At 53.6% G+C, this 27,902-nt stretch overlaps 9 protein-coding genes across 9 annotated transcripts; 4 read left to right on the top strand and 5 right to left on the bottom strand.

Annotated features, from left to right (window-relative positions):
* Positions 1-21: 21 nt before the first annotated feature.
* Positions 22-693, top strand: Triagg1_9834 (uncharacterized protein; the record flags this gene model as incomplete). Its single annotated transcript, XM_062904835.1, has 2 exons — positions 22-217; positions 428-693. 2 exons carry the CDS (start codon positions 22-24, stop codon positions 691-693), a joined length of 462 nt encoding a protein of 153 aa, XP_062751176.1.
* A 3,415-nt stretch (positions 694-4,108) lies between these two features.
* Triagg1_9833 (uncharacterized protein) lies at positions 4,109-7,866 on the top strand (the record flags this gene model as incomplete). The annotated part of the gene is made up of 3 exons (XM_062904834.1): positions 4,109-4,115; positions 4,291-4,369; positions 4,548-7,866. 3 exons carry the CDS (start codon positions 4,109-4,111, stop codon positions 7,864-7,866), a joined length of 3,405 nt encoding a protein of 1,134 aa, XP_062751175.1.
* Positions 7,867-8,499: 633 nt separating this feature from the next.
* Triagg1_9832 (uncharacterized protein) lies at positions 8,500-9,598 on the bottom strand (the record flags this gene model as incomplete). The annotated part of the gene is made up of 3 exons (XM_062904833.1): positions 8,500-8,835; positions 8,948-9,427; positions 9,548-9,598. 3 exons carry the CDS (start codon positions 9,596-9,598, stop codon positions 8,500-8,502), a joined length of 867 nt encoding a protein of 288 aa, XP_062751174.1.
* Positions 9,599-9,873: 275 nt separating this feature from the next.
* Triagg1_9831 (uncharacterized protein) lies at positions 9,874-12,440 on the top strand (the record flags this gene model as incomplete). Its single annotated transcript, XM_062904832.1, has 2 exons — positions 9,874-11,832; positions 11,883-12,440. 2 exons carry the CDS (start codon positions 9,874-9,876, stop codon positions 12,438-12,440), a joined length of 2,517 nt encoding a protein of 838 aa, XP_062751173.1.
* A 332-nt stretch (positions 12,441-12,772) lies between these two features.
* Triagg1_9830 (CAZyme family GH2) lies at positions 12,773-15,576 on the bottom strand (the record flags this gene model as incomplete). The annotated part of the gene is made up of 3 exons (XM_062904831.1): positions 12,773-13,926; positions 13,993-15,398; positions 15,449-15,576. 3 exons carry the CDS (start codon positions 15,574-15,576, stop codon positions 12,773-12,775), a joined length of 2,688 nt encoding a protein of 895 aa, XP_062751172.1.
* A 1,228-nt stretch (positions 15,577-16,804) lies between these two features.
* Positions 16,805-18,407, bottom strand: Triagg1_9829 (uncharacterized protein; the record flags this gene model as incomplete). Its single annotated transcript, XM_062904830.1, has 5 exons — positions 16,805-17,547; positions 17,633-17,924; positions 18,000-18,047; positions 18,107-18,250; positions 18,318-18,407. The coding sequence occupies 5 exons, from the start codon at positions 18,405-18,407 to the stop codon at positions 16,805-16,807; spliced, it is 1,317 nt and encodes a 438-aa protein (XP_062751171.1).
* Positions 18,408-21,308: 2,901 nt separating this feature from the next.
* Positions 21,309-22,088, top strand: Triagg1_9828 (uncharacterized protein; the record flags this gene model as incomplete). The annotated part of the gene is made up of 4 exons (XM_062904829.1): positions 21,309-21,385; positions 21,454-21,598; positions 21,695-21,830; positions 21,889-22,088. The coding sequence occupies 4 exons, from the start codon at positions 21,309-21,311 to the stop codon at positions 22,086-22,088; spliced, it is 558 nt and encodes a 185-aa protein (XP_062751170.1).
* Positions 22,089-22,275: 187 nt separating this feature from the next.
* On the bottom strand, positions 22,276-23,930 carry Triagg1_9827 (uncharacterized protein; the record flags this gene model as incomplete). The annotated part of the gene is made up of 2 exons (XM_062904828.1): positions 22,276-23,736; positions 23,808-23,930. The coding sequence occupies 2 exons, from the start codon at positions 23,928-23,930 to the stop codon at positions 22,276-22,278; spliced, it is 1,584 nt and encodes a 527-aa protein (XP_062751169.1).
* A 1,124-nt stretch (positions 23,931-25,054) lies between these two features.
* Positions 25,055-27,591, bottom strand: Triagg1_9826 (uncharacterized protein; the record flags this gene model as incomplete). The annotated part of the gene is made up of 4 exons (XM_062904826.1): positions 25,055-25,102; positions 25,174-25,538; positions 25,603-26,536; positions 26,638-27,591. 4 exons carry the CDS (start codon positions 27,589-27,591, stop codon positions 25,055-25,057), a joined length of 2,301 nt encoding a protein of 766 aa, XP_062751168.1.
* Between the last annotated feature and the right edge of the window lie 311 nt (positions 27,592-27,902).

Raw genomic sequence — 27,902 nt, 5'->3', positions numbered from 1 at the left:
CTATATATATATATATGCAAAATGGCTAGCTCTGCTGATGCGGGTTACGTTCCTCTGTATCCGGTTCCCGATGGGCTTCCCGACGCCGAGATCCGGACTTTTATCACCAACTTTTACAAAATATCCGATAGACCAGAGTTGAACGAGAAGTGGCTCGATCAGTTTACTGAGGATGCGCGTGTAGCCATGGGGCCTGTTAAGGGGAATGGACGAGAAGGTGAGGGTTTTTTTTTTGTGCTTCTTCTTTGAGAGCGGTTGAATGAGAATGAGAATGGGAGCTTCTTACCCTTTCGGATGCCTCTTATAAGTTGTCGGGTATTTACATCAGGTGCCAGCAGATGAACACCACCGCCTTGAATTGCATGAGAGCTTGGTTGATATGCTCAGTGTTGCCTACTCAATCACGTATACTAATGAAGCACAATAGAGCTCCGCACAATGCGCGAGGGAATGTGGTCTGTCGTGGCAGAGCGAAAGCACACAGTTACCAAAGTATTCCCAGCGCGTTTCAACGACAATGAAGACAGCAAGAGGTCCGAGCTGATGCTGCACGGCGACGTGGAGTACAAGACCAAGGACGGCAACTCGAGCATCGTTCCATGGGCAGGACACGCGGTTCTGAGAAAGGTGCAGGTTGAGGGCGGGGAGGAGACGTGGAAGTTGGCAGAGTACCGGGTATTTCTGCTCAAGTAGAGGCTCGGGAGAGAGAGGAAGAGAGAGGGAGAGGTACAGCATGTCTACATTATACAGGTAGACCAAAACCACCAATATACAAGTAGTTGATCAATATCCAGGTTTGTGCACGCGAATATAAATAGCAATTTTGCTGCTGGCACCGCATCCATCTCTTGCATTAGTACCTGCTTATACTTTTGCGTGCTGTGCCAGTGTTGCGTTGATACTCCACTATGAGGTGCTTTGAATCATTGCCGCAAAAGACTCGAACTGTTTCACATGAAAACGCCAGACTGTTACGAAGACGTAAAGAGGGACAAATCACTGCCATCCGTTTCAAATGTTTTACTTAACGTGCTGACGTTTCGAACCCGTTTGTTTGCAGGGGGAAAAAAACAGGCACAAGCAGCCACATGCAGCCGCGATAGATAAGCAACGAGGCTGTTTTGGTTCCATCGGAGCTTATCAGCACAAAGGGGGGGCGTGTGTTGCGATACCGGCAATGGGGGAGGGAAGGGAGATTGTTGTGGTGCAGTACATACGGAGCGACGGATAGAAACGTAAGAGAATCTCTTGTTCTTCTGGACGTGAGTGAATGACGATGACGATTTCGAACGATTGATGGAGGTGAGGGGTTACGGTTGTTGCGTTGCTGTGTTTGTCTAGACTTCTAGAGGCTTTCCCCCGGAATCCCAGTGGCGATCCCGCGGCAGCGTCACCGTCCCTTGCATTATCTAGACTACAGTACTAACTCTCTAATACGGAGTACAGTAGGATTTTTGGGCTTGGGCAACTTAGCGCTCTATGGGAAATCCGATCTATTATCAAAACAAACGCGAACTGCTTTCTCGTAGCTTTGATTTGCCACGGGGGGGAAGAGGAAAAAAGGAAGAGGTGCGTGTCCATGGCGTAGGAGGCACCCATCACCTGACACCTCGTCACGCCTCCGTCCGGAGTGATAGCTGCAACTTGGTTTTAATGATTTGGTACATAGCAGGGCGGTAATTATAGCACTTTGCGGATCCTTCTCTCAGCTTCCACGGGTGCCCATATTCCTGGCGATGCGAAAAGGGAAAAACATCCATGGTACATAGGTACTAAGGTAGGGGTGTGTGTATGTGTGTGTGGGAGAGAAGTTGTGGCGCAACAGGGCCGGAGCATTGCATCAAGACGAGCTGTGAACGTGAACGGCAGAAGTTGAGATGAGCTTATCAGCAGCATCTTTTGCTCCTTTTGTTGAGCAAACCCGGTAACTTTGCACGGGGTGGTTGATATTACTCTCGCCGGGCAACTCCGCACCGGATATGATTGCAGCTGGCATACGGAGTAGGTAGTACTCTGCGGCTACAGAGAGATAAGGAGAGAAAGGAGAGGAGTGAAGTAGCTGGTATCGTATCGTATCAATCTTAGTCATTTGCCGGGGCGTCGCATCCCTATTCCTATTCGGCGGGGAACGTCATTTTGGCAACGGGCTGATGATGTTGATGACGCGCCGGAGCCGGTCAACTGGTCTGGTCTGGTCTGGTCTGGTGAGGTGGCTGAGGCGTGCTAGTGAAATGCCGCTTTGTCAAGGTTGTTCTTGTCTTGTCTTGCTTTGGGGGAGAGGTACTTGGACGCGGATGACCAAGAAGTGACTTGAGCGTTTCTAGCCGCGATGTGCTCGTCGTCGCATTTGATTTGATTACATCAAAGGTACATGATTGTCGGCGCTGCCCGGGGGGGGAAGGAATCGTCCTACAACTCCAGTGCTATCAGGTACCATGTACGTGCGTCATGAACTCAAGGGCTCTCGGTTTACCCTGCTGCTTCCAGGTACAGACTACATGCGGCCAGTCAATGGATTAAACGCGCCGCAGGGCCACTCAGCGATAGGCACTGTAGCGCGTGGCAGCCCGTTGATTCGATTGGCAGATTGCGCTCAGATGACTTGGTACCTGCCATGTACTCGTACCTCCGACTGCCGCGTACCTGGTACCTACAGCAGGCAAGGAAAAGGAAAAGGAAAAGGAAAAGTCCAGTTGATGTAATGTAATCGCCCATGCTACCAATCTCGAGGTACCTTGCATTAACCAAAACCGCACCTGCACAAGTCCCTCTGTACCCCATGCGTCGTTGAGATGGAAACCGCCGGAACTCGACATGGACGACAAGGTCGGGAGAGACAAGACAAGACAAGACAAGACGCCAGTTGACTTGACCCCTAGAAGCACCAGACTCCAGGTTCGCCCAGCTGAGATTAGCGCTGCCGCGAGCGCTGTTTGCCCCTGTGGCCGCTGACCACTGTTCCGTCACTCTCTGCCAGTTGAGCCCAGTACTGTACCTCTCCGTCACTGTACGCGGCACGCCCCCTCCCCCCCTCTGACCTCCCAGCTGGGATACCCCCCCTTCGGCGCCCCCCCTTGGCGGAATCACGCCCCCCGACAGCTGCCACTGCAAGGCCCGGCCAGCGGACCTGGAACCTTCTCCCCCCGCGTTATCGAATGGGAGTCACTGACGGCAGCGCCCTGGCCGTCGCAGTACCAGCAGGTACATGCCCGAGTGCTCATGTTGATGCTGATTGATGGATGCTGTACCTGTGTCAGTGTAGCTGTAATTGGGCGGGCGGCCACTCATCAAAGCTGCCACCCCCCGAACGTCTTGAGCAACAGCGGAACCTTCATCTCTTTACAATTGCTACACTACATCCATTACATACAACATACCGTCAAACGATCCATACGATACCAGCTCAAACAGCACTTCTGTCTCTTTCTTTGATCAGCTCTGCTCTGAATAATAATCATCTTGTTTAGTACTTACACGACCTTTTTTTCTTCTCTTTGTTCTTGTTTCGATACCACATCATACATCTTGCTGTATTAACGATAGACGTCGCATCTTCTCACGAACACCAAAAAACGAGGCCGGTGGCTGCGCCATTCTCTGCCTACCTGCTATACTTATACCAACCTAGAGATCGCCCTGTTTCTTTTGTCGCACGAACCAGCGTATTACTGCACCTTTCGTATTCATCTTTTGCCAATCATCTCCTCATCCCCCCGTACTACTACGAGTATATCTGCCTAGTAGTACCTCAGGACGACGCGAACGAACCCCTCGTCACCGTCGATAGCCCCTCTGTTCCTCCCGCAGGCAAACCCCTTATCGGGCGGTACCTCAAATCTCGTCTACACCTACTAGACCTGCTGCTACCGGAGCTGCCTAGTACCTGGCCCTACCCGACGAGAAGCTTTCATCTTTGCCCATCGAGCTGATCGAGACGGAACGATACTTTCATACCTATTATACCTCAACTACGCTTTTTCTTTTCTTTTTTTCCCCCTCTCGACTTAGCAAACGAGATTTAGCTTTGGCTTTCCAGAACCCGTTTCGTTCTGCGGAAGCAAAAGCAGCTGGAGCGGGACCACTGCTCCAATCCCCTTACACAGGTTGAATGCCGGGTGAGTAACAGTCCCGTCTTATCTTGTACCACTGCTGTGACGACACCGCGATAAGCCGTGCATCGCCATCCCTTGAAGCACGACAAGGCCGACCTACAGACCGACCGGCCGCCAGACATACATACAGAAAACACATAAAAAAGGGCGTTATCGCTGACCTATGAACTCCCTACAGCCAAGAAGGAAAGGAAAAATGCAAAGCACAGCGGCGGCATTGCCGCAGCGGTGACCAAACAGACGGCCGGCAAGTTCGCGTGAGTCCTCCCGCTAAAACACCCCCCCATGGCCCATGGCAAGGCATCGCAGCGCATGGCTCTCGGCCTCGTGACTCATCCTTTCTGCTGCGCATCTCCTTGCTGCCTCGGGTCTTGGGCACAATTCGATGCCATATGGACGGCTGGGTTTGCTGACCTGGTGCTTGTGAATAAATAGGAGACCTGTCAACGACGGCGACGAAAGTGGAAACGACACCCCGAAGAGCATTCCTACTTCCAACGCCTCCTCTCCTCCCATCAACACGCCCGAGATAAGGCCTACGGCTGCTCCTGACAATGACAATCCTGAGCCGTCGCCTTCCTTGGATGCCTTGTCCACCACTTCGGTTTCTGCAAGCACCGCTCCGAGCGTGATACATGACTGGGCGACAAACGGAATGGCAGCCTCTCCGAGCAACCTGATCGCTCTGGCGAGTGAATCGCCGCCTACGCAGCCCTCTTCCTACGAAGACTCGGGCCGCCTTCACCATGGCTGGACGGCCCAGAGAGCCTTCATGACGCCGTCGCCGGCATCGCCCTCTCCGCCCACCAGTCACCCGAGGCGGCCTCTCAGCTACCAGATGGACCCCCATTTTGCGTCTCCGGACAACATGCCCAGGCCTTCTTCGACTGCCGCCCACCATCGCCGGAGCTCCCTTCACTCTCCAGTTCCGTATGCTCACGCTCACTCCCGGATCGGATCCCATCCTCCTCCGCTTCCCCACCAACCCCAGGCGCACTTTTACGGCGTCTCAGACCTCGACCTCACCATCAAGCCGCAGTCCGGTATGAAGCCGGGCGACCAGGGACTCTACTTTGGCTTCGACAAGCTCCCGAGCCCCTACGGCTCTGCCGGCTCCGGAAATGTCGTCTTGGCCGGCTACCAGGGCGGCTTGGAGGTTTACGGCGTCAGCAAAAGAGGGCTGGAGCACATCGCCAGCCTCAAGGGCCTGCGGGGTGGCGTCCATTACGCCAAGATACTCCCTTGGACTGCTGGCGGAGACAAGGACTCTGTGTTCCCCTTGGTGGCTTTGGTCGTGCACGGCCCTGTGCTTCCTCAGCGCGCAGCCCCGGCTGCAGGCCCGGACGACGATGGCGACAGCGCGAGGAAAGTCGACGGTGCCACGAGCCCCCGGTCTACCTATGCTCACCAAGACGCCTTTTCTGGCCGGGGCGGCCAGAGCGGGCATGTGATTGAGGCCTACCAGACGGCCGTCGAAATCTACTCGCTCAAGACGAACAAGTTGGTCGATGTCCTGTTGCAGGCTCCCGCCATCCCCATCAGCGCAGAGGTTTCTTTGACCAGCCCGATTTTCCAACCTCCTCCTCCCACCGGGGCATTTGCCATCAAGGCAGATGCCGGAACCGTTGCTGTATGCTCCGGCGCTACTGGCGAATGTTGGATATACACGCAGCTGCTCCAGGCGCAGAATGGACACGTCTTTGCTTGCACCTCCAAGCTCTGGACTTGTGTGCAGCAGGGTCAGCGAGGCGGCGATGTAGCCGAGGAGACGGATAAGATGAACCCCCTCGGCACAGCCCGCCGACCCAATCCTCCAACGGCCATATTCGCTCTCAACGGTCGCAGGATCGCTTACTGCCCGGCACCACCGTCTTCGAACATTGCCATCCGAGCGCATCTGCCAGTGCCAATTCTAGGAAGAGGGGCCGGAATTTCATCCCACACGCCGCCTCACCTTCCTTCGGTGACCGCTGCCGTGGATCTACCCATCTCTGACAGTGTCGTCAACAAGGTGATGCGCGAGGCGACCCAGGAGCTCATTCAGGGCGCGAAATGGGTCGGCCAGCAGGGTTTACAAGCTTGGAATTCGTATTGGAATCGATCAACGAGCCCGCAGTCCCAACAGCAGCAACAACAGCAACTGCCACCCCGATCACCACCTCAGCAGTGGGCTTCTCGCAACGATGGTGCTTCATTCCCACCAACCCATGGTGCGTCTGCGCAAGCTGTCTCGACCAAGGATCCCGGGCTTGTCTCCATCGTGGACGTTGACTCGCTGGTGACGTCTCCTTCTATCCACCCTTCTTGCACCTTCGCCACGCCTCTAGGCTGCAGTTTTCTGTCGTTTTCGCCATCCTCCTTATCTCTGTTCACAGCGAGCAGCAAGGGAGACGTGCAGACGGTGTGGGACCTGCTGCGTGTCCAACACACCCATTCGTCACCCCTGCAGGCGTCGCTGGCCTCCCATGAGAGCGCCGGCCCTCAGGTTCGCCAGATTGCCCAGTTCTCGCGCATGACTGTGGCTCGCATTATTGAGGTGGTCTGGACAGAGCCTCAAGGCGAGCGACTAGCCATGGTGACAGAGAGAGGCACTGTCCATCTCTTGGAGATGCCCTTTAGCGCTTTCATGTGGCCACCGCCGCGCAGACGCAAAGTGACGCAAAAGCCTGCCACAGAACCATCCGAGCCTTCGAGCTCCGCCGTTTCCCTCGCATCTGGCGCTTTTGGTGCTGCGTATCAGGTGGCGATGCCCTTTGTCACACGCTCTCGCCAGGGCAGCGGTAATAGTTCAAACACTGCTGGCAGCATACTGAAGGACTCGGCGGCTCAGGGTGGGCGTGCGATTGCCGCGAGCATCACCAGCTCTATTGGAAAGACCGGCTCCGCCATCAGCCAGTTACGCCACACTGGAGAGAACCGCGTGTCCCTGCCTCCCAGTTCCTCACTACCCGCATCATCATGCGTCATTTGGATCAGAGGCAGGCGAAGCGCCTCTCTCTTCAACCTGGGCGGAGGCCTTGTTCGAACGTATCCTAGCAAGTCTCGACGTCACAGCGGCAAGCGCAACACACGTGCCAATCGGTATACAGACCATCGATTGCCGCTGCTGCCGGATGATACCGTTGCTCCGGCTGTTCGCCAGATCCTAGAACTGGGCGCCCAGGAAGAGTATTTGGAGCTGTCAGAGGCTGAGATGGACGTGGGAACGACATTGACGCTCAAGGGTCGCCCACGCGTGGTTTCCAACACTCTCCATACCATGGGCGAGACTATTCCTCAGGCGGAAATCGAGTGCAGTGCGCCATATCAACCTTTCCACACTGACAGACGCGTCGTTCTTGGCGAATATACTCCAGCCTATGGCAGTCAGCTCGTTGGATCGGACGTCCTTGCAAACTCTTCGATGGATGCCAATGCCGCGCCGACCTCCAAGAAGACAAAGAAGGCTCAGCATCTGAGCGCGCATGCGCCAAACGGCGGGTCGGATGCAGCCGCCTGGGCGTTTGGGCAGGACATTTCCGTTGTCAAGCTGGATCTGGGCCTCCCCTCTGCTTTTGAAGACGAATACGACGATCCAGAGGACCACCGACCTCTGCCTCCATCAGCCATGGAGCGTGTTATGGAGTATGGCGATTCAGAGCAGATTGTCGTTACGACGAGGCGACGACGTGGAGCCCACCAGGGGGATCCTGACGGTGACGGATTCTTTGAGGACGACTGCGAGGTTCTCGATTTTGCCGACCAGAGAGTCTAAGTAAGCGGCTACCGGGCAGTCTTGCAATTTCAGGACCGAGCCTTTATACTTTGGGCTTCTTGGGACACGAGAGAATCCCCCTAATTTTTTCTTTTTTTTTCTTGGGTATACACTAGGTTCTACTAATTTGACAACTTCTGACATTGGGTTCACTGTTTTGCTTGGCTTTCTTCTTCTTTCTCTTAAGCAAAGTTGAGCAACACTGTTGGAGGATTGGTTTGACGGATGCTTATACTCTTCGAGTCCCTCGCTGAGGCTGCTCGGGATTTTATCTAGATTGGATGCGTCGCCTGTATGGCTGCATGTTGCTGTTATGTTCTATAGGTAGCATCTCTTTAGTTTAGCAGCTCCTGTTGCACCCCATTACTGAATAGACACCACACTCGAGATACCCAAACCACTGTCGCCTCTTTCCCCTCTAGAATCTGTTTTTAGTCATTGTGATAAAGCTCTATTTGTCGTACAAGGTTTATATGCGAACCCAAGTTGGTACATGATTGTGCAAAGGCACTATTAATGTTGATTGCTATGGCCTCTTCTAACACCCAAATTACCCATGCATACATTGACGGCGCCATTTCGCACATGGGCACATGCATATACATGTAAGACATTATTCATTTTTCTTCGTCTTTACGCCTTCTTCTTGGCAGCGGCCTTGGCCTTGGCAGCTTTCTTCTGGTTGCTCCGAATCATGACCATGCCGACAAAGGAGCCGACAACGGCAGAACCCAGTAGGAGGAGGATAACGGGGATGCGAATGGCCCAGACGCGAGGGAGGAAGAGGTTCTGGAGGGGGTGGTCGCCGTCAACGAAGGGCTGCGCGCGAGTGTTGTCAGTACGATTTTGAGTTCCTTCTTTCAAAGCATAACTGGGGGGAGGCTTTACCATGAGAAGAGTCCAGATGGTGTAATAGAGGAAGATGACGGATGCGGCCACAAGCATGGCGAAACCGACGAGTTTATCGAGCTGGAGAGAGAGTTTAGCTGCTGTGTTTGTTTGCTTGTTGTGTGTCGTGTCGACGTGGGGGAGCGATTTCGAGAGAAGAGGTGGTGATATCACTGGGGGAGATGGGACGAACCATTGTTGGGAGAAGCGTTTGCTCTTTTGTCTTTCGAGATGCGATTAATTGAACGGGAGATTTGGGAAAAGTTGCGATGTTGATTTTGCGTCTCTGGAGAGGGAGGGACTGGGCGAAGATTCTAAAGGAGCGTGGGTTGGTTTGTATAGGGGAGGAGAGAAATTTGGCAGCTGAAATCGCGAACGAGAAGGTTAGCAGGCGATGTGCCCACGCTGGCATGAAGGTACAGTGGGTTTTTGGTTTTTTGGGGGCGACGCGCCAGTGGATTGAGATTCGATCCCGAGGCGCCTCTTTTAGGGGCTTTGTTTGCGGTGCTGGGTTGGGGAGGGTACCTGTGGCGGTGCGGGAGGTACACGGTTCTTTGCGGCGGAAGGTATGGATCGAAGAGGTAGAGTTTTGGATGGAAGCGGTAGAGTAAGGCTGCTGTGCGTTGTACTGTGTACCATCGGGCGCCGGGGGGGTTTTGGGTAAGGGTTCGCACTGTGAAAAGCGTCTGGTAAGGGCTCTGGTAATGGTTTTTGTACTTCCGTAATGGTTTTCTACCCTAACTTCATTGCTCATAACGATTACCAGCCTAAAAAGGCTGACCAGACCACTTACTAAAAACCACCCCCGGGCTCCTAGGTATGTATGTAGCTCCGTGTGGCGCATGTAGCCACAAGGATGTGGTCCGTGCACGATTTCTTATACTTTTCTTTCAGCCTAGCCTTTCTCAACTGCTTTGTTTTGCGTCGGACCAACTTTCTTTCTCTTGGAATAAAACATCATCCGCACCATCTCGACGACAGAGGCAACTTCATCTTGTGCAACTGCATTGGCTCGCCTGCTCGCTTGTATCCAGCTTCGATTGCTCTTTTTCTTTCTTGACTCTCTTTCTCTACGAATCTCGACGACACCTTCCATTCTCCGGCTAGATCGCGAAAACGATGGCGTCGGCCATGGTCGACATGCCGCACCGCGAGCGCGGAAAGCAGCGAGAGGGCGGCGATTCCTATCGTCCCGCTCGTACTGCGCGCTCGCCGGTGCCGGTGCCGGTGCCGGTGCGGACGGAGGAGGAGAAGCAGGCGGCGGCAAAGGCCGAGTACGAGAAGCTGCTCAACATGCGGTCGGGAGGCACGTACATTCCGCCCGCGAGGCTCAGGGCGCTGCAGGCGCAGATCACGGACAAGACCAGCAAGGAGTACCAGCGGATGGCGTGGGAGGCCCTCAAGAAGAGCATCAACGGCCTGATCAACAAGGTCAACACGGCCAACATCAAGCACATTGTCCCCGAGCTGTTTGGCGAGAATCTGATCCGGGGGCGGGGCCTGTTCTGCCGGTCCATCATGAAGGCCCAGGCCGCCAGCTTGCCCTTCACGCCCATCTACGCGGCCATGGCGGCCATTGTCAACACCAAGCTGCCGCAGGTTGGCGAGCTGCTGATCAAGCGCCTCATCATGCAGTTCCGCAAGGGCTTCAAGCGAAACGACAAGGCCGTCTGCCTCTCCTCGACGACGTTCCTCGCGCACCTCATCAACCAGCAGGTCCAGCACGAGATGCTGGCCGGCCAGATCCTGCTGCTGCTTCTGCACAAGCCGACGGACGACAGCGTGGAGATTGCCGTGGGCTTCTGCAAGGAAATCGGGCAGTACTTGGAGGAGATGCAGCCTGCCATCTCCATGGCCGTCTTCGACCAGTTCCGCAACATCCTTCACGAATCCGACATCGACAAGCGAACCCAGTATATGATTGAGGTGCTTTTCCAGATTCGAAAGGACAAGTTCAAGGATAGCCCGGCTATCAAGGAAGAGCTGGATCTGGTTGAAGAGGAGGACCAGATCACACACAAGGTCGAGCTTGATGGCGAGATTGACGTTCAGGATGGACTCAACATCTTCAAGTTCGACTCCGAGTGGGAGGAGCACGAAGGGGCTTACCGGAAACTCAAGGCGGAAATTCTCGGCGAGGGTAGCGACGATGAAGACGGCGACGAGGATGACGAGGACGAGAGCGATGAAGAGGAGGAGGAGGAATCGAAAGCCATGGAGATCAAGGACCAGTCCAACGCCGACTTGGTCAATCTACGAAGAACCATCTACCTCACCATCATGTCAAGCGCCGATCCAGAGGAAGCAGTCCACAAATTGATGAAGATCAACCTGCCCGCTGGCCAGGAGCCTGAGCTGCCATCAATGATTGTCGAGTGTTGCTCTCAGGAAAAGACGTACACCAAGTTCTTTGGCCTGATTGGTGAGCGGTTTGCCAAGATCAACCGTCTATGGTGCGATCTCTTTGAGCAGGCCTTTGCCAAGTACTACGAGACGATCCACCGCTACGAGAACAACAAGCTACGAAACATTGCCATGTTGTTCGGCCACATGTTTGCCGCCGACTCCCTCGGCTGGCACTGCCTCTCCGTCATCCACCTGAACGAGGATGAAACCACGTCCAGCAGCCGCATCTTCATCAAGATCCTGTTCCAGCACATCTCGGAGGAGGTCGGCATGGTCAAGCTGAGGGCGCGCATGACTGACGAAACCCTCCGCCCCAGCCTCGAAGGCATCTTCCCCCGCGAGAACCCTCGCAACATCAGATTCTCCATCAACTACTTTACCAGCATTGGCATGGGTGTTTTGACCGAGGAGATGCGAGAGCACCTCCAGAACATGCCCAAGCCTGCGCTCCCTGCACCCCCTGCCCAGGACCGCTCGGATTCAGAGTCTGTCTCAAGCTACTCGTCTTATACTCGCTCATCATACTCTTCTCGATCTCGCTCCCGCCCTCGGTCTGCGGCTCGTCGCGGCGACAGTCGAGGCCGATCCCTTTCCCGAACACCGCCACGACGTGGTGCAAGGGACCGATCATACTCTGACTCGCGGTCACGATCCCGGCCTCGGTCTGGCTCTGTCTCGTCTCGTGGACGAGATCGAGGGTCGTACTCTGCCAGTCCCCCCAGACGGGGAGGCCGACGAGATGCTACCAGAAGCCGAAGCTACTCCTCGCGCTCACGCTCCTCACAGTCCCCGCCTCCACAACGGAATCGTGGTCGTGCGCGAAGCAACTCGTACAGCTCTTACAGCCGCTCTCCATCTCCGCCGCGAAGGGAGAGGGGCGCAAACTCGGCCAGCCCGCCGCCTCGACGGGGCCGACCGCGCCAGAGCCCCGGCGGACCTGCTGCTGGCCGCAGAAACAGCTCATCTGTCAGCAGTGGAGGACCCCGGAAGAAGCTCAGGCGGGATATCAGCCGATCGCCGTCCCGCGAGGCTTCGAGATCAAAATCGAGATCAAGGTCTCCGGTCCCTCTTTCGCGCGGCAGAAGGGCTTCTTACAGCCCGTCGCGCAGCCGCAGTCCCCCTTCGCGCAGGGCAAGGAATGGTTCGGCGGATCGTCCGCGAGAGAGGAGTCCTGTGCCGATGAAGAGGCGGCGGTACGACAGCGAGAGCGTGTCCAGATCACCGCCTCCCGTGAAGCGTGGTCGGCGGGAGACTTGAGTTTTTGCGGTCTATCCCTGTAAATTTGATATAATTATTATTACTCTTTTTTCTTTATCTTTCCATTGCCAGATTGGGACGGTTACGTGAAATAGGTTGGGAATGGGATATGTGTGTAATGGGATTGAGTGGGATTGGGGAGATTTATCCTGGGTTTACCTACGTCAAGTTTTTGACCCTCTTCTTTATTGATGTCATTAGCGATTAAAAATTGAAAATGAACATTTAATGTGCACATTGGCCGTTTCTCGGTATTCTTTATTGTGTATCACGTAGTTGAGGTAATCGTAGATATCAGCTGTTCCATTAACTATACCATATTACCTACGTACTAGCCCTCCTTTTTTTTTTAACTCTATCGAAGGGGCAGCGAGGAAGATGCTCCAGAAATCGTCAACGACGCCTCAGGGGCTCCAACACACGTCCACAGCAACTGGTCCGCTTTCAGAGCGCCCTCCACCTTGACAGCGTGCTTCTCGCCCGGCACGATATCGAAGCCGTTATCGCTCAGCTTCAACCCCTCCACCTCTTCAAACACGAGTCCCTTGACGGGCTTGTCGGCCGAAACGACGACCTCGTCCCTTGCGGGCGAAACCTCAAACGAGATGCCCCGATCAGACAGGTCGAGGAACTTGATGGGCTCGGGCCAGGCGGTATCCTGGGCGACGAGGGCGCCGGTGGAAGCATCGGCGATGGTGGCGTGCACGACGTAGGGGTCGTACTCGGCCAGGTTGAAGGGCTTGGCGAGGTCTTCCGGGTTGGGGATCGACGGCGGGAGCGGCTTGCTCTGGAGGATGTCGGTGGTGGAGTTTGCGGCGGCGGTGACTGTGGATTTGATGGGGTCGACGACGTCCTTTCCTGAGCGGACGGAGACGAAGCGCACGACGAGGCTCAGCTCGACGGGCTTGGTGTCGTTGCTGACGACCCAGACGTCAAAGGTTCCCTTGCGGGCTGGGAGGGTCTGGTCGACCTGGCCGGTGACGAGGCCGGAGTCCTTGTCGACCCAGTCTCCCGTCTGGGTCCAGTCATGGAACGTCCTGTGCACGCCCACGTCGACGGAACGCAGTGCCCGCGAGATGGCGTAGTAGGCCGGCTTCTTGATGAGGTAGTAGTCCACCACGGCCCACGACATGGTCGGCCAGCAGTCGTTGAGCTGCCACACCAAGACACCGCCGCATTGCCTGGCTCCGGGCTTGCCCCATTGTCTTCGCCAGGCCTTGTACGCGGCACGCATTGTCTCTGACTGGACGATTTGCGTCAGGTGAGTGTAGCCGCCGAGATCGAGCCGGGGCCGGAAGTTGTCCACGACGTAGCTGATCATGCGGCGTTCGTGGCCGATGGCCTTGTTGTGGGCATCGAGGACCATGGAGCCGGGGTAGAGCTGCGCCGGGTCGCTGGCCATGCGACGCGTGGTGCTAAGATGAGGATATGCTTCCATGCCAAACTCACTGACGAAACGGCCTCCCATGCCGACGGCCTCTTGGTATTTGTTCATGGCTCCGTGCCAGACTGGTAGACGACTGTTAGCGATGCTTGGCTCTCAAAGCTGTGATAGGAGAATTGAGAAAGACTCACTGTTCCACTGATGAATATCGCCAACGGTTGGGTCGGCCGTGGGCTTGCCATCACCCCAGGGACTACTAGGGTGGTAGATCTTGCCTGGATCTTCTTCCTCAACCCATGTTGGCAGGAGGTGCTCATAAATATACCGCGCAGGGAACGAAGACTTGAGCCATGATTCTGGATCCTTGTTGTCAAAGTCATAGTCGAGCTTATACCTCTCTTGGACCTGGTAGTCCTCGTTATTGCCCGCCCAGGCGATCACGGATGGGTGTGTCCGCAGGCGTTGGATCTGCTGCCTCGCTTCCTCTTCCAGAGTCTTCAGATAGGACGAGTAGGCGGGATAAGATGCACAAGCGAACTGGAAGTCGTGGAACACCAAGATACCAAACTCGTCGCAAGCTTCGATAAGAGCATCCTCTTCGTAAACGCCACCTCCCCAGACTCGCAGCATGACTTGGTTGCCCTCTGCCATGAGCTTAGCCCATTCGTAATATCGCTCTGAGGGCACCCCGGCGAGATAGCTATCGGCAGGGATCCAACATGAGCCACCAGCAAACACGTCGACGTTGTTTATGCGGAAATAAAAGGATTTGCCGTGAGCATCCGGCTCTTGAACTAACTCGGTTCGTCGGAACCCAACCAGTTTCGATTGGCTGTCGATTTCTTTGGCATTAGAAGCCTTGTGGTGGAGCTTGGCGTCCAGTTGGTAACGGGGCTGACTTCCGTATCCCTTTGGATACCAAAGCTTGGGCTTCTCGAGCTTAAACGGAACCTTGATCAGTCCATCTTTGGCCGAAGCAACATCTACCGCCTGTTGAAACACCGTCTGGCCATCTAATGACAGGGTCACCGAAACTTGAGCATCTTGGCTCGGAGCACCAGCTACCCGAGCGAGGACGGATCCGGAAACAGACGAAAGATGCTGGCTGACTTCGCTCTGAACCCAGACGTCGTCGATTTTCGCAACGTACGTCTCGAGAGTGACGGGTTTCCAAGGTCCGGCTGTCATGAGAATTGGGCCCCAATCCCAACCCCAGTTGTACTGGGCTTTCCGTACCGGGACACGGCTTCTCTCAGTCTGTCGGACGTAGAACTTATGCTCATGGCCGTACTCTTTGATGAGCTCTTCACCCCTGACGACGGCGGAGTGAAAGACGATGCGGAGGGTGTTCTCCGACCCGACTCTGATGCGGTCTGTGACATTTACACGATAAGAGACAAACATATTCTCCGACTCCAGCAGTTTTTCATCATTGAGATAGACGGTGGCAAAAGTGTCGAGACCGTTGAATACCAGGTCTCTTGTCACATTTTCACCTTCCACGGCATCAGGGGTAATTGTCACTTTGTACTCCCAGTCCTTGTCGCCAATCCACTGAACGGCTCGTTCATTCAGGTCCACAAAGGGATCCGGAATCCTAAATATTTGTTAGTTCTACATTGCTCTGGTGGAAGGATAGGGGCATACTTTTTGTTGGCCAGCAAATCCGTGTGAACCTGCGTTGGCACCTTTTCCACCGGCAGCCATTCCGTCGAAGGACCTTGATGCTGCCTAAAGGTCCAGCCGCTGACCAGCTGAGTGCTTTGCCGAGACATGTTGTAGAGTACGAAAGTCGACGATATGCCTGGCTGTCCAAAGCTTGTACTGTAGTCTGGAGAGCGAGTCAAGTCAGCACCAAACACGCATCAGTTATACGCTCTTCTCTTCTCTTCTCTCCCTGTTCCACCTTACCGTGACGCAAAGTATGGGCAACACCCACTAGAGAAGACAGAATAAACCTGGATCCGGGACCGGTGGACTCTAATATATGATCAAAGAGCCCCCGATTGCTGCACTTCCAACACGCTCCAACCTCGCCTCAGCCATCAACTTGCACCTGATTTTCTCCCCCCACGACAAGCAAAGCCCCTCCCCCACTTTGCGGGGATCCGGCCGAGACAGCTTCATAGTCGCCGAAAAGCGGCTGTTCGAAGGAAGCAAAAAGGCGTTGCAGGAACATGTTTGGGGGGAAGCAAAAGTTGGCCGTCGTGGGGCCGAATCCACGCCGTCTTTAGCCTTTTTTTGCGTAGGGCTTATCAGGGGGTACTTGACCGTTGGCCAGTGACGCCTCAGCTCGTCGGGTACCTCGCGATGGCTCCGAATCCAGAATAACCGACCAGCAGCTGCTCGGAGTCGGGGCTAAAAAGAACATCTTAGCCGGCAGCAGAGCGGCAGCGGTTGTTTCTCGTAGCTGTTTGAGGGTGGTAGATGGACCGGAGGCATCCTTTTTGGATCCAGGAGACGCGTCTACCGGTCTTGGTTGTGACGAGAGAAATCAACAATCGATCAAGTCGGCCAACTGGTCACATAAGCTTCAATGTCTTTAGCGAACATAAGCTGAAAGTCCCCCCTAGAAGGGTCCATTTAGCGGTGCCACAGTGGATGGGTTTGGCATTTGGGGGCTTTCCGGTGGCTCTGATAGCCCCCCACGGTACTGCTAGTGCCCGGGCCATGATATCTGGACAGAACAACGTGGCTATGGAGCTCATCAATACATACTCAATTTCAAGTTCCGAGCCCTCAACTCAAGATACCTAGACTATCAATTACTTCTCGCCGTCTCCTTTTGCTTGAAGAGCATTAAAAACATTAACTAGTGCCAAATTCCATCATTGCCGTTGAAGCAATGCTGCCGGCATCCCAATGAACCACATGTATTCCGTTCATGACAACGCCGGACAGCCAGTTAGCCATCCAATTCATCCGTCCACCCAAAACGCTGGATACAAATTCCCGTCCGTATGCCTGCCGTATAAAAATAAAATATTAAGTTGTTCACAAGCCTTAGTCAATGACCTGAGAGTCAACGCCGTGCATCTCCTTGGGGAACCAGCAATTGTCCAAGTGGCAAGGCTCCCTAGGGCACCGATGTCCGGCCACACAATCTGTCTGGCTGCAGCCCAGTCCGTTCAAACATGGAGACTGACGGGCAATACCTCGCAAGGCTTCAAGCTGCTGGGCAGTCAATTTTTCCCCGTGAATGTGGTGGCATTTCCCATACTTGTCGAGATAGTAACACTTGCCCAAGAGGTGGAAATTGTTGCAGAGCTTACGGTCTTTCAAGCTGGAGAAATCAGACTGCGAATACGAAAGGCGCGAGTCCACCCTCTGTCCCAGCCTGTTCCGCAATATGACTCCATTGGCCGACGGCTTCGGCTCCGGACAGTACAGCTGAGCGGGAGCACTATGTGCTGGGCTACTGGGCACCTTGGCGGCAGCTGCAAAGCTCAATGGAGCGTTTGAAGGCATCGGTGTTCCTGGTGGTGTAAGGTGGAACGAGGTTCTGCGGTTCGCCTCATTGGGGAGCTTTTGGCCCCTAAAGATGTTGTCGAACGCCACATTCTGGAACTTGTCTTTGATTGCTGCCAGCTCGTAGGCGAAAGGAGGACCCGACATGAGCGTTATCTGCCCCCGAATGGTCTGATCTTCGAGAAAAGAATCGAACACGCGGGCGTAGCCGTTGTCTCCTGGGCCTCCAAAAAACACTTGCTTGCAATGGCTGTCGCCGAGACCAAACTTGAGGGCCGCTTTGTCATATCAGTATACAAGTTGCAAACCTATAACCGGTATTGAAACGGGAGAGGAAAACTCCAATTCACGACGGCAGCTCACCTTTGATCTTCTCGTCTGCGCATTCTTTACCACACCCAGCGTCGATAAAGTCGCAGGTGGGATGAACTGTGTTATACCCTCGAACAAAATCTTCAAACGATGCCGATTCAGGCAGAAGCTCTCTATATTTCTTGGACAGCCCTTTCAAATTCGCATATACACGAATCACCACCTGCGCGTTGGCAGGAAGGGATGGAAATCTTGTCTTGATATCCTCGGTTATCGCCTTCCTCAGGAGGCTAGCTACCCTCTTGCCCCCCAGCAGGCCGTCTCTCACAAATTCATCTTGAAACTGTTTTGTTTATAGACAGTCAGCGCATCTCCAGCTGCGAGGGAGGGCGACGGCCTAAGGCACGTGTATACTCACCGGCATATTGTCGCCATCAATTATAACCATACTAAAAACATGTTCATCCTGCGTGGCCGTGGTTAGCTCCCCCTCTCATCTCCAGGCATTAGCCGCCTTCTTCTCACCGTTTTGCGTCGTAAATCCTCAATCTGTTTCTCGGCTTGATCAAGCTTGGTGCGTTTGAGCTCAAGCATGTCCTTTCGGTCTCGCAGGTCCATATGAGCCTCAGCGAGCTGCGCTGTCAAATCGCTGATGTGCCCGAACAAGTCCTAGAAAGGGTCTTAGCCTATGCATCATGGGGAATATCCCTGGAAGCAACGGATTCTGGGGCCTCACTGAGATCAATGCATGTTTACGCTCATCTTCTGCCATGACTAAATTCCATTGCTCCTCCAACTTCCTCAGCTGCTCTTGATTTTCCATCATCTCCAATACTTTGAGTGGTTCGAGAGTCGTTGAACATAACACTCACTCCCGGAGAGGACGCATATTTAGCGAGGAAGAATGAAACAAGTATAGATCGTCATTTTATATGCATGGTAGAAAGACTGTGCGATGCCCTTCTCATCTACAGGCGTCGCCCTGTGACTTCTGATTTGGCCACCGAGGTGGCGCTCGCACAGCATTGCGCTGGTCGAATAGCAACACGACATGTCGCAGCGGAGGAACTGATAGAGCAGCCGATGTCCAATCGAAAGGTGAGAAGCTGCAGGCCAGGCGGACACGACACGACAACATGACTTTCATGTGAAGCGCAGCCACCGCTTAATCAAGCTGCTCCGGCCTATGCAGCGAACTTTGGCTGCATATGAATATTGAATCCAAGATTTGAGAACTCACTTCCACTTAGCTGCGAGGCCGCATATGCACTTTGATTGCGGTAGGCCTCGGAAAGGCGGCCCCTGTTTTTTTCATCTTTTTAGCAACTTGGACGATCGACAGCCTGACACGGGGCACGCACACGCATGCAACTCGTAATCCGTGCATACTGATGGAGCATCGCTCCCTCGACGGCGTATTATATGCATACAAAATCTGCGATGCAGGCCGCCTTGGCACCCACCACGAGGCCTGTCGAGGCAACCTCCAGCCAAAGGATGTTGTGGAAGACCACAAAGTCCCCGCCCTCCCATTCATCTTGTTGGGGCCAGGTTCATCGTAGGATTCAATAATGGCCAATTCTACCGGAACGGGATCCCATTGGCCAGGACGTGCTCAAAATATCCGCGAGACTGTTTCCCCTTTTAATGGCGTCTGGAATGGATGTTGTTGTCTCAAAATCACTAGATAGGAGGTTGTCGTCGCTGTTCACATTAGCATCCTGATACTATTGTCGTGGCTTGCCCGCCACAGCTTGGTCACCAAATTGTATCCAAGAATGACCCCTCTCTCTTCATTAATCGCACCACTCTCAAGATTCTAGAGCACCTACTTACCAGACTAATTCAGACTCAGAAGAAACGTTTGGACTTATCTTAAGTTTGGCAGCTTGGCCAAACTCTACAGGAAGAGGTCATGAGTAAGTCGCTCCCATACAATCATGGATGCTCCTTTTTCAGGCGACCAACACATCTTCTTAGTGATCGTCCCGCTGCCAAGAAACGATTAACACGCCGGCAAAGTAGTTTGAATGTCGATTCTCACCGAAGATGGGCGTCTGGTCTCCCGTTGAGATAGATGACAAACTAGGATCTTTGCCAATGCCAACAACCAATACCGTACATCTAAGGTGCTCGCCAGGATGCCTATCCTTCAGTAAAACGACGGGAGTGATCGAGAACTCGGATGCAGCTGCCACGATGCTAACATGGAGAGAAATCGGACAATAGTAGAATCTGGCAGTAATGGAAAGGCATTTTGTGAAAGTGAGCTCGAGTCCGAAGGCAACTACAGGACATAGAAGAATATCCAGACTCAATCTGTGAGAAAGCATGTCAACACTATCTTCTCAAAGGACAAAGGATAAGAAGCAAGGCCAAATCGCTAGATTCGCAAGGATATTGGACCTTCACGCAACATCGGGGCATCTTACCATGATCTGCTAGTGCGCCGTATTCCATTCGATATTGAAAGAATTCGCTCCTTCGAGTTGACTTGTCGATCATCCTGCATTCTTTCAGCGAACCCACTTGCCTCTTAATCGACACTCAGTATCGACACCGATAGTTTCACCCCGTGACGATTGCAATTTTGCTTGCATTGACGATTAGATCGAGACGAGATTACAAAGAAGGTTGGATGAAGCACTCGGGAGAAGGTTGGATGAAGCAGTAGGTGAAGATCGGCAGCCAGAGGCACCGGAGGGAAGGAACGGGACTGGACTACGATATTCCGATCTTCCTATTCAATGTCGTCACAGCATCATCACCTTCTTTTCTCCTCAACCTTTGCTGGTCGGGAACGTCAATTTGCAATCAAATTTTTGGCAATTACAAGGACGACACGACAAGGCTGGATTCCTTTACAAGAAGCTACAGGGGTGTGTATATTGAGAGACGGGGAAACCGATCCATTCATCGCTTTGTCCATTTCACGGCCACCTCTTATCGCAAAGAGATATCCAGTTGAGCCGGCAGTATTCAAATTGCCGTTTGCGATTGGTGTCTCAATCTCAAAGAGCTGATGGCCACATCGAGCCGCTCACCCCATCATCCATCTGTCATCTCGAGTGAAGTAATGACTTCTCTATCTTCTATTACACGCTCCCCTTTGGTCTCTCCAATCAGAAGAGGTATATCGCCCAACTACTGTACCTTGTTATCTCGAGAGAATACACACCCAACAACAATCACACCCCTTCTTTCCACCAATACCGGGCCGTTCTCACCTCCAGTCAATATCCGTGGCAACATCTTACACTAAAGAGACGGCATAACAGGAAGCAACCAGCATGCACAACCTCATCCTTTACGGGGTGCATTCAACTGCACGTGCGTCTATGCAAGAGGTCCTCGGTGTGCTGGGATTATCGACGCAGGCTTACAGTCGTATGCCCGTGTGAAAAGAGTCAGCTTTCTTGATCGGTCTGATGCTTGCCTGTGGGTTATTAATAGCCTCGAAAACGCATTCATCGACCTGGCTAATCTCTCTCTCAAGCAGTGAGAATGCAGTATCGGCATCCAACGACGGATCGAATACGCATCTTGATGAACACAAGCTAGTACGCGCCAGGAAATCATGCCGCAGTATTACTTCCCAGCCACCAGGCCACACCAGTCACTCACCACAGCTGCATCCGCAGACTGAGGCACGAATCAAAGCAGGGAATCCGGCTTTAGAGGCGGGCCATCAGGTGAATTAATTGCCGTGTGCATATTCATCGCCTGCATGCAGACCGAAATGCTCATTTCACTGGCTGCCGCTCCCTGCGGTGACAGTTGGCAAAGCGTAATTGGAACGTCTGTGTACGCGCCTCAAAATTAATTTATGCCTGGGCTTGCCGCTCTGATCCTGATTCCCGATGGCTCTCTAGCGAAATCGAAAAGATCGAAAGAGGCATCGTCTCCGAAGCAGACCGAGAAACCAAGAGACGCGAGGCACAGCATTACAAGAGATCTTCGTTTAGCGAGGGCGGCCGATTCTGCCTTTTTCTTTACATCATGACCCCTCAAGAGTGTGTAAGTTGGCACATGCATATTTGCCCACACCCTCCCCCCAAAAAACAGCCTTATGCATTACACATGTACTAACGCTTGCATCCAACATCCCAAAAGATTAAAAAATTCGTAACCGAACATCCCATCGAAGCGGCGACTCTACTTGGCGGAATAACCGTCACCGCTGCCCCTGTGGTCGTTGCCGCTCCCTTCTTGGGCGGACTTGGCTTTGGAGCTGCTGGTGTAGCACAGGGTATGGCATGTCAAAACCACGAAAAAGCTTGGCTGATTACTAACTGGAACTCGTCGAGGCTCTCTGGCTGCAGCCATTCAAGCGAGCTTTGGCCCCATTGCGGCAAAGAGTCTGTTTGCCGTTTTGCAGAGTGCAGGAGCTGGAGGGATGGGAATGGCTGCTGTGAAGACGGCCATTCAAGCTGCTGGAGGAGCGATGACTGCAGGGCCCGTACACACGCTTCTGCAATGCTTGAGCAGCAATGCCACAGCAACGTGACGCTGGGAAGCGAGTTTCAGATAGAAGAGGGGGGCAAAAAAGATGATCGTCTAAGCACGGTACAAGTATCTTTACGGCCTTGCTAAAAGATAATGCATTAGCTAGTTGTCTATTCATGTACGAAGCACCGGTATCTTTGCTACCCGACGGCATCTCTCCTCATCCTCCCTTGCTTCCTGCAAGTGTCTCATCCGGAGACGAGCTCGTCTCTGGACGCAATCTCCTGCTTTGTCTGCTGCTGTGCTTCCGTCTCCTTGTTATCCTCAGCCACCCCATCTGCGCTCTTCGCCTTAGCGTCGTCGTCGGGCTTGTCTTTGGCCTTGGCCTTGTCCTTCTTGAGAGAAATCGCCCCCTTGGCCAGGGCCTCGCTCGGCAGCGGCCGAATAATCGGCTGGGCCACCCACCAAGGGCGCTTACACCTCTTGATGGTCCCGATGGAGCTCTCCTCCTCGGGCACGCCCTCCAGGGTCCGCTCGCTAATCACCTTGTCCAGCTCCTCTTCGAAGCTCCGACCGTCCGTCTGCTCGTATTCCAGCAGGCCCTCGGCCACTCTCTTTTCCACGGCCGCGAGGACCCGCTCGTAGCCGTCGATGCCGTCCTTGCGGGCCCTTGCCAGCTGATCTCTGATATCGGTGTGCTTGGTGACAAAGTGTCTGAGGACGTGGAACATGTGGGGCTGCAGTGCCGAGAGGTTGGGCGATGTGCTGAGGCTCTTATCGTCTTCCTTCTTTCTCTTCTTCTTCGCGGGCTCGTCTGAGCTCTCGGTCTCTGTGATCCAGGCGGTATCGTCGCCTGGGACAAACAGCGGCCGTCTCTGCGGAGGCTCCGAGTCATAGACGTATTTGTGCAGGATGTCTAGATATCGTCTTGTGATGGCATCAACTCTCCAGCCACCTTTTCCGTCCTTGCCCCTCCAGTACTCCCTGCTCTTCTCTTCTGCCGGCGGGGGATTGCCGAACAGGCCGGGATCGCTGAGGTTTCCCTCGGCGGACATGATGCCATCCGCTCCAGTCGCGTCCAAACACTTCTGTAGATCCCCGTCTTGTAGGATATTACCATTCGCAAAGAGCACAGTTTCCGGCGGCAGACTATCTCTGAGGAACCTAATCGTTTCCCAGTCGGCAACTCCAGTGAGGTGCCCCTTTTGTTCTCGTCTCCGTCCATGCACGGTCAATATAGAAGCTCCAGCTTTCAGCACATTCTTTGCATACTCCAGAGTCTTCTCTTTTGTCTCCAGCACCCGGATTTTGGCCGTGACCGGGATAGGGAGCTCCTTGTGCAATGTGTTGATCAACTTAAAGATGAGATCTTGATCCTCCTGTAGGAACGCTCCGTAGTGGCCCTTGCGCGCAATACCCTGCGGGCACCCAAGGTTCAAGTCGACAGCATCGCAGTATGGGACAACATGTTGCGCCGCAGAGAGCAGCGCCTCGGGATCGTTTGCGCAAAACTGGACAAAGAGAGGCCGGTCAATCTTTGGGTTTCCGTCCAGCCAAGGCTCGTCGAATCCCGCTCGCACGGCCTGGTAATGCGCTTTTCGGTATTTTTCGTCTTGGGAGAAGAGTCGGGCGTGAAGCATGGGCGTGTAAGCCAGCAACTTGGACTGCTCCGAGGGCAGCAAGAAAGATCGTGTGAGCATTCGCCAGGCCTGTCGAGCACGCAAACGTCAGCAAAACATGGGCAAAGCAGAGCGCGCCAGGATCTCAATGCAAGACAAACAAACTCGGATTGGTCCACCATGGGAGCCACGATAAACTTGGGACTCCCAATGCTCTCGTAAAACGCCCGCCCATGGAGCTTCTTGGGGTTTTCGGCTCCCTTGGCCGCCTCTGTCGCCGTCATGGTCGCGACACCACGGAAAGTACAGGGAACGGCAGAGAATCCAGACTGAAGCAACAATCGATGTGTCACAGTCTTCCCAAGCAGGCGCTGCCACATAAGTGAGCACCGCCTATGCACTTGGTGGATGGGGAGAGTAGTTTCAAGGGTTCAATGAACGAAAGATAAAAATGTGACCAAGATTTTTTTTTTTTTTTTCCCTTATGGCGGCGTTGAAAAAAAAAAGCCCATCAAACTGATGTTTACTAAACGGCGGGGCTGATTAATACCCGGACAACACTAAATTTCCCCAGAATACCTTCGGCCCGCGATGACATCAAATACAAGATTAGCAGCCCCCAATATATTGGAGTTACCTATTAACTCAGCACAACAAACGGCAGAAACATCTGTAAGTGCCAAGTAGTGCTAATTATAGACATCCATCAAGATCGACAATCCCATGCAAATACAATTGTGGGCTGAGCATGATGTATCCAACCCTTGGCAGATATTAGTAGCAAAGGGGCTTCTAGGCAAGAATTGATCAAAAGTACTGAGTTTTTATTTGCTGAAAAAGGAGACACCAGACACGTCACGCTCATAGACTAAATCCGGCTATAGAGACATAGATAAAAATGAAGCAGAGGAAAAAAAACACAAGTTGCCGGCCTATATTTCACCTTCCAATCGGCTGAGTTGCCATACCTAAACGTCTTTGCCTCCACGGTCAACTCTAAATGCTCGTCCTGTGCCAACGTGGCATCGTGTCATTTTAACATGCTGCTTTTCCATCCTCAGTCCTTGTGGCTGAGCCATAGTAGGCCGCAACCACGAGTTTCCGATTTTTCAATGACGACAGACGGCATCCATCCGACGCCGGCTCTTCCCACCATCCCCAATCGCCCATTCCTCGCGCCAACGAGTACCAACTGAATATTAATGAGATGTATGAGTCTTTGAGGGCTAAATACCATGACATGTAGTGAGGTAGTGTGACAAAACGCCCGTGACACCTTACTATGCTGTCCCTAAACGCCGCAAATGGTAAATGTGAAGAAAATACATGGTTGGGGCTTTAATACCCCGTAGTAGCAGAGGGGGGAAAATAATCAGCTGACAAGATTTTCGCCCATCGGATAATATCATCAGAAGAAATGCGTATAAATCTTGGAATTTTCATGGACTTCCATTTCCTAAAAGCGAGTTAGTTTGTTTAAGTCCCTTCTAGAACCCACATCGGGTAAACAATTAAGTTTCGACGAACCATTTTGAAACTGTTCAGCTCTTCTTTGATTTGCTGAGCCAGCATTGGTGTGAGACGGTTACACGTGGCAATTTCACCGCGGCGATCATACTCTTGGCTAGGCCATGTGTCGTAAAAGATGATGCGTGGTGAAAACGTGGCATTCCTCTTAGTGCCAGCTGAGGGGGTTCCGGGTCGGCTCTTTCCAAGCCGACCTAGGGCACTCATGAAGTAGTCCTCAGTACCAATAGCTGGGGATCCGGTTCTTTTGCCGTCATCATTTGGCGTGCTCGGCGCACTTGAATTGGGTGAGTCGGCGACAGCTGGGATGGTTGGCAAAACGAGATCTGGCGACTCCGACGGCCGGATGGAAGGGCTTGAAGAGCCTGAACCTGTTGTCAGTTAATCAACCGCTAATAGAGATGATAGAAAACATGAGGCAATACGTACGCTTCAAAATGCCCTTGCGAACTGCCGCAAGTACCTCTGCACGTTCTTTTTCACCACCCACAATGCTCTTACGAGGCCCGGAGTTATCCGTTCCTGCGCTGCCTAGACGCTCTGCTCCAATTTCAGGGATCTGAGTAGCGTCGAGAGAGTTGCGCTCAAGGCGAGGAAATCCCGTACCACCTTTGCCGGCCTGGGGGTCCGCGGTCACGTTGACACGTCGAGTCTCTGCTTCCACGGTAATCATAGACACGGCAGCCTGTCCCTCGGTAACAGGACCGTCGGCCGCCGGCACGCCCACAACAGACTTTGGCCGGAAGAGACCAACCAGCGAACGGGTGCTCTTTTTCATGCCACGGCCCATCTTCCTGATCATAATAGAAGCAGATGAGGCGGTAGACGAGATGGAGAGGTTGTCCGTCGATCCGCCAAAGAAGCGACCGCCATAGATGCTGTTACCAATACCCGCGGCTTCTTGTGCTTCAGCAATTCGCGCTTGCTCAGCGTCATAGGCCTCCTCAGATGTTGGGTCTTTGCGGAGCTTGGATACTTCCACTCTTTCCATGCCTTCGCCATCGGGACCAGCAGCCTTTCGGAATTCAGCTGCGCTACCAAATGAGAAGGCGCGGCGAAGCCTGGAGGTTTTAGTCTTTCCCTTGACGTCCTTTTCATTGATGGCTGCGAGCTGCTTTGCCGCGGGAGATGCCGCAGCCCTGCTCGAGGGCGCTGCGGCGGCGGCGGCATCACCAGTTGGTTCATTTGCCATCGTGGCAGGTTTGGATAGGGGAGAAGGGCTAAGTGTCCGCTTAACTCCATCGGCAGATGAACCTCTCGCTGGTATATTCGCTACCTTGAGCTGATCGCTCTTGACCGGTGTTTCGTCAGCGCCCGGTGAAGAGGGGTTGCCGGTGGGGGTAGTCGGATTGCGGTTGGAAGACTGCACATCAATCCCTGGTTAGTATGCACACAACTTACAAAAGGGCCCCCAAAATCCACAGTGCGATTGGATGAGGAGTGGCGATGAAGGAACCAACTTACCGAGGCAGATCGCGACTGACTGCTTCGACTGGACGATGCGCTATCATTGCTTCCGTTACGGACGTGCATGGCCATCTTCTGAGCAACCTGAGGAGACTTTTCACTCCTGTCAACGCTCTTGGCATTGACAGCTTGCTCTGGACGAGAGGCGTTTTCGGGCTTCAGAAGGGGTCTGAATGAATCTGTGGATTGTATGGTATGCACGCTTCGGCGGCGCATCTTCTTTGCCTCATCCGGTGAAGGTCTGCGGTGCAGATTCGAGTCATCCATGGACCCTCCCGGGCCGACCGAGGGAGAAGCTGCAAGGTTCGGGACCGATCGAGAGCCGTTGGGTGCATGATACATCTGATTTTGATTGCCGGGGCTGAGCGGGGGATTCGAGCTTTGGGATCGAGTGTTTGAGTGGCTAGGTCTTCGATATCGATCAGGTGCATTCTTGGAAGCCGCACTGGAAGGCAGTGTCGACTGTGAGCCGCTGGAAGCGTGCGAAAGCTGGGGGCGTGAAGCGGCATTTCTAGACGGAGACTTGACAGAGTCATCGCGTGCACTGCTGCTACCGTGGCTGCTGCTGTGGCTGCTGCTATGACCGCTGCTTTGGCCGCTGCTTTGGCCGCTATGACCGCTGCTTTGGCCACTGCTGTGGCTACCGTTGTAGGAAGGAATCAAGGCCATGTTTGTGACGGACGGGTTGGTGCGATGGGAGCGTTGAACCAAGCTAGGGTCAAAAGTCTGTGTGGGAATCCCGGAGGGTGCTGAGTTCGTCCGGTAGGTTCCATACTGCTGCCATTGCAGGCTCTGATTCAGATTCGGTGTGGGTGCAAAGGCATATGACTGAACAGGAACAGTGCTCCCTCGGTATCCTCCTCCTCCTCTCGGTGCTGAGGTTGTGTATTGATGGTGGCCGTTAGATTGGTTTGTAGGCATCATGCCTGAAGCTGTTGGTCGTTGAAGCATTGTCACCGTACCAGTCTGTTGCTGATACGTTTGGGTCAACGCAGCCATAATCCTCCCAGACCGGGAACCAAAAACAAACGTGCTCGAAGCAGCAATTCCTCCTCTCGATTATACGGGAGTGTCGATACAAAGCTTCGGAAATTTGGTGTTTATCAATGGTAATAGACGGCAACGCTTTCACGATCAATTCGGAGACGAGAATGCTATAACATCATCGAATATTAGCTATTGCTCCCATGACTTTGTAGATGGCATTGCCCGTTCGAAAGGGAACAGGACTACAGCAAAAGAAAATGGAAGGCGAACATATC

Source organism: Trichoderma aggressivum (genome assembly GCF_033847375.1).
Source record: "Trichoderma aggressivum f. europaeum strain CBS 100526 chromosome Unknown scaffold_060, whole genome shotgun sequence".
Taxonomy (NCBI): Eukaryota; Fungi; Ascomycota; class Sordariomycetes; order Hypocreales; family Hypocreaceae; genus Trichoderma; species Trichoderma aggressivum.
The sequence above is the reverse complement of the archived record's forward strand: the minus strand, read 5'-3'. Positions and strand labels throughout refer to the sequence as shown.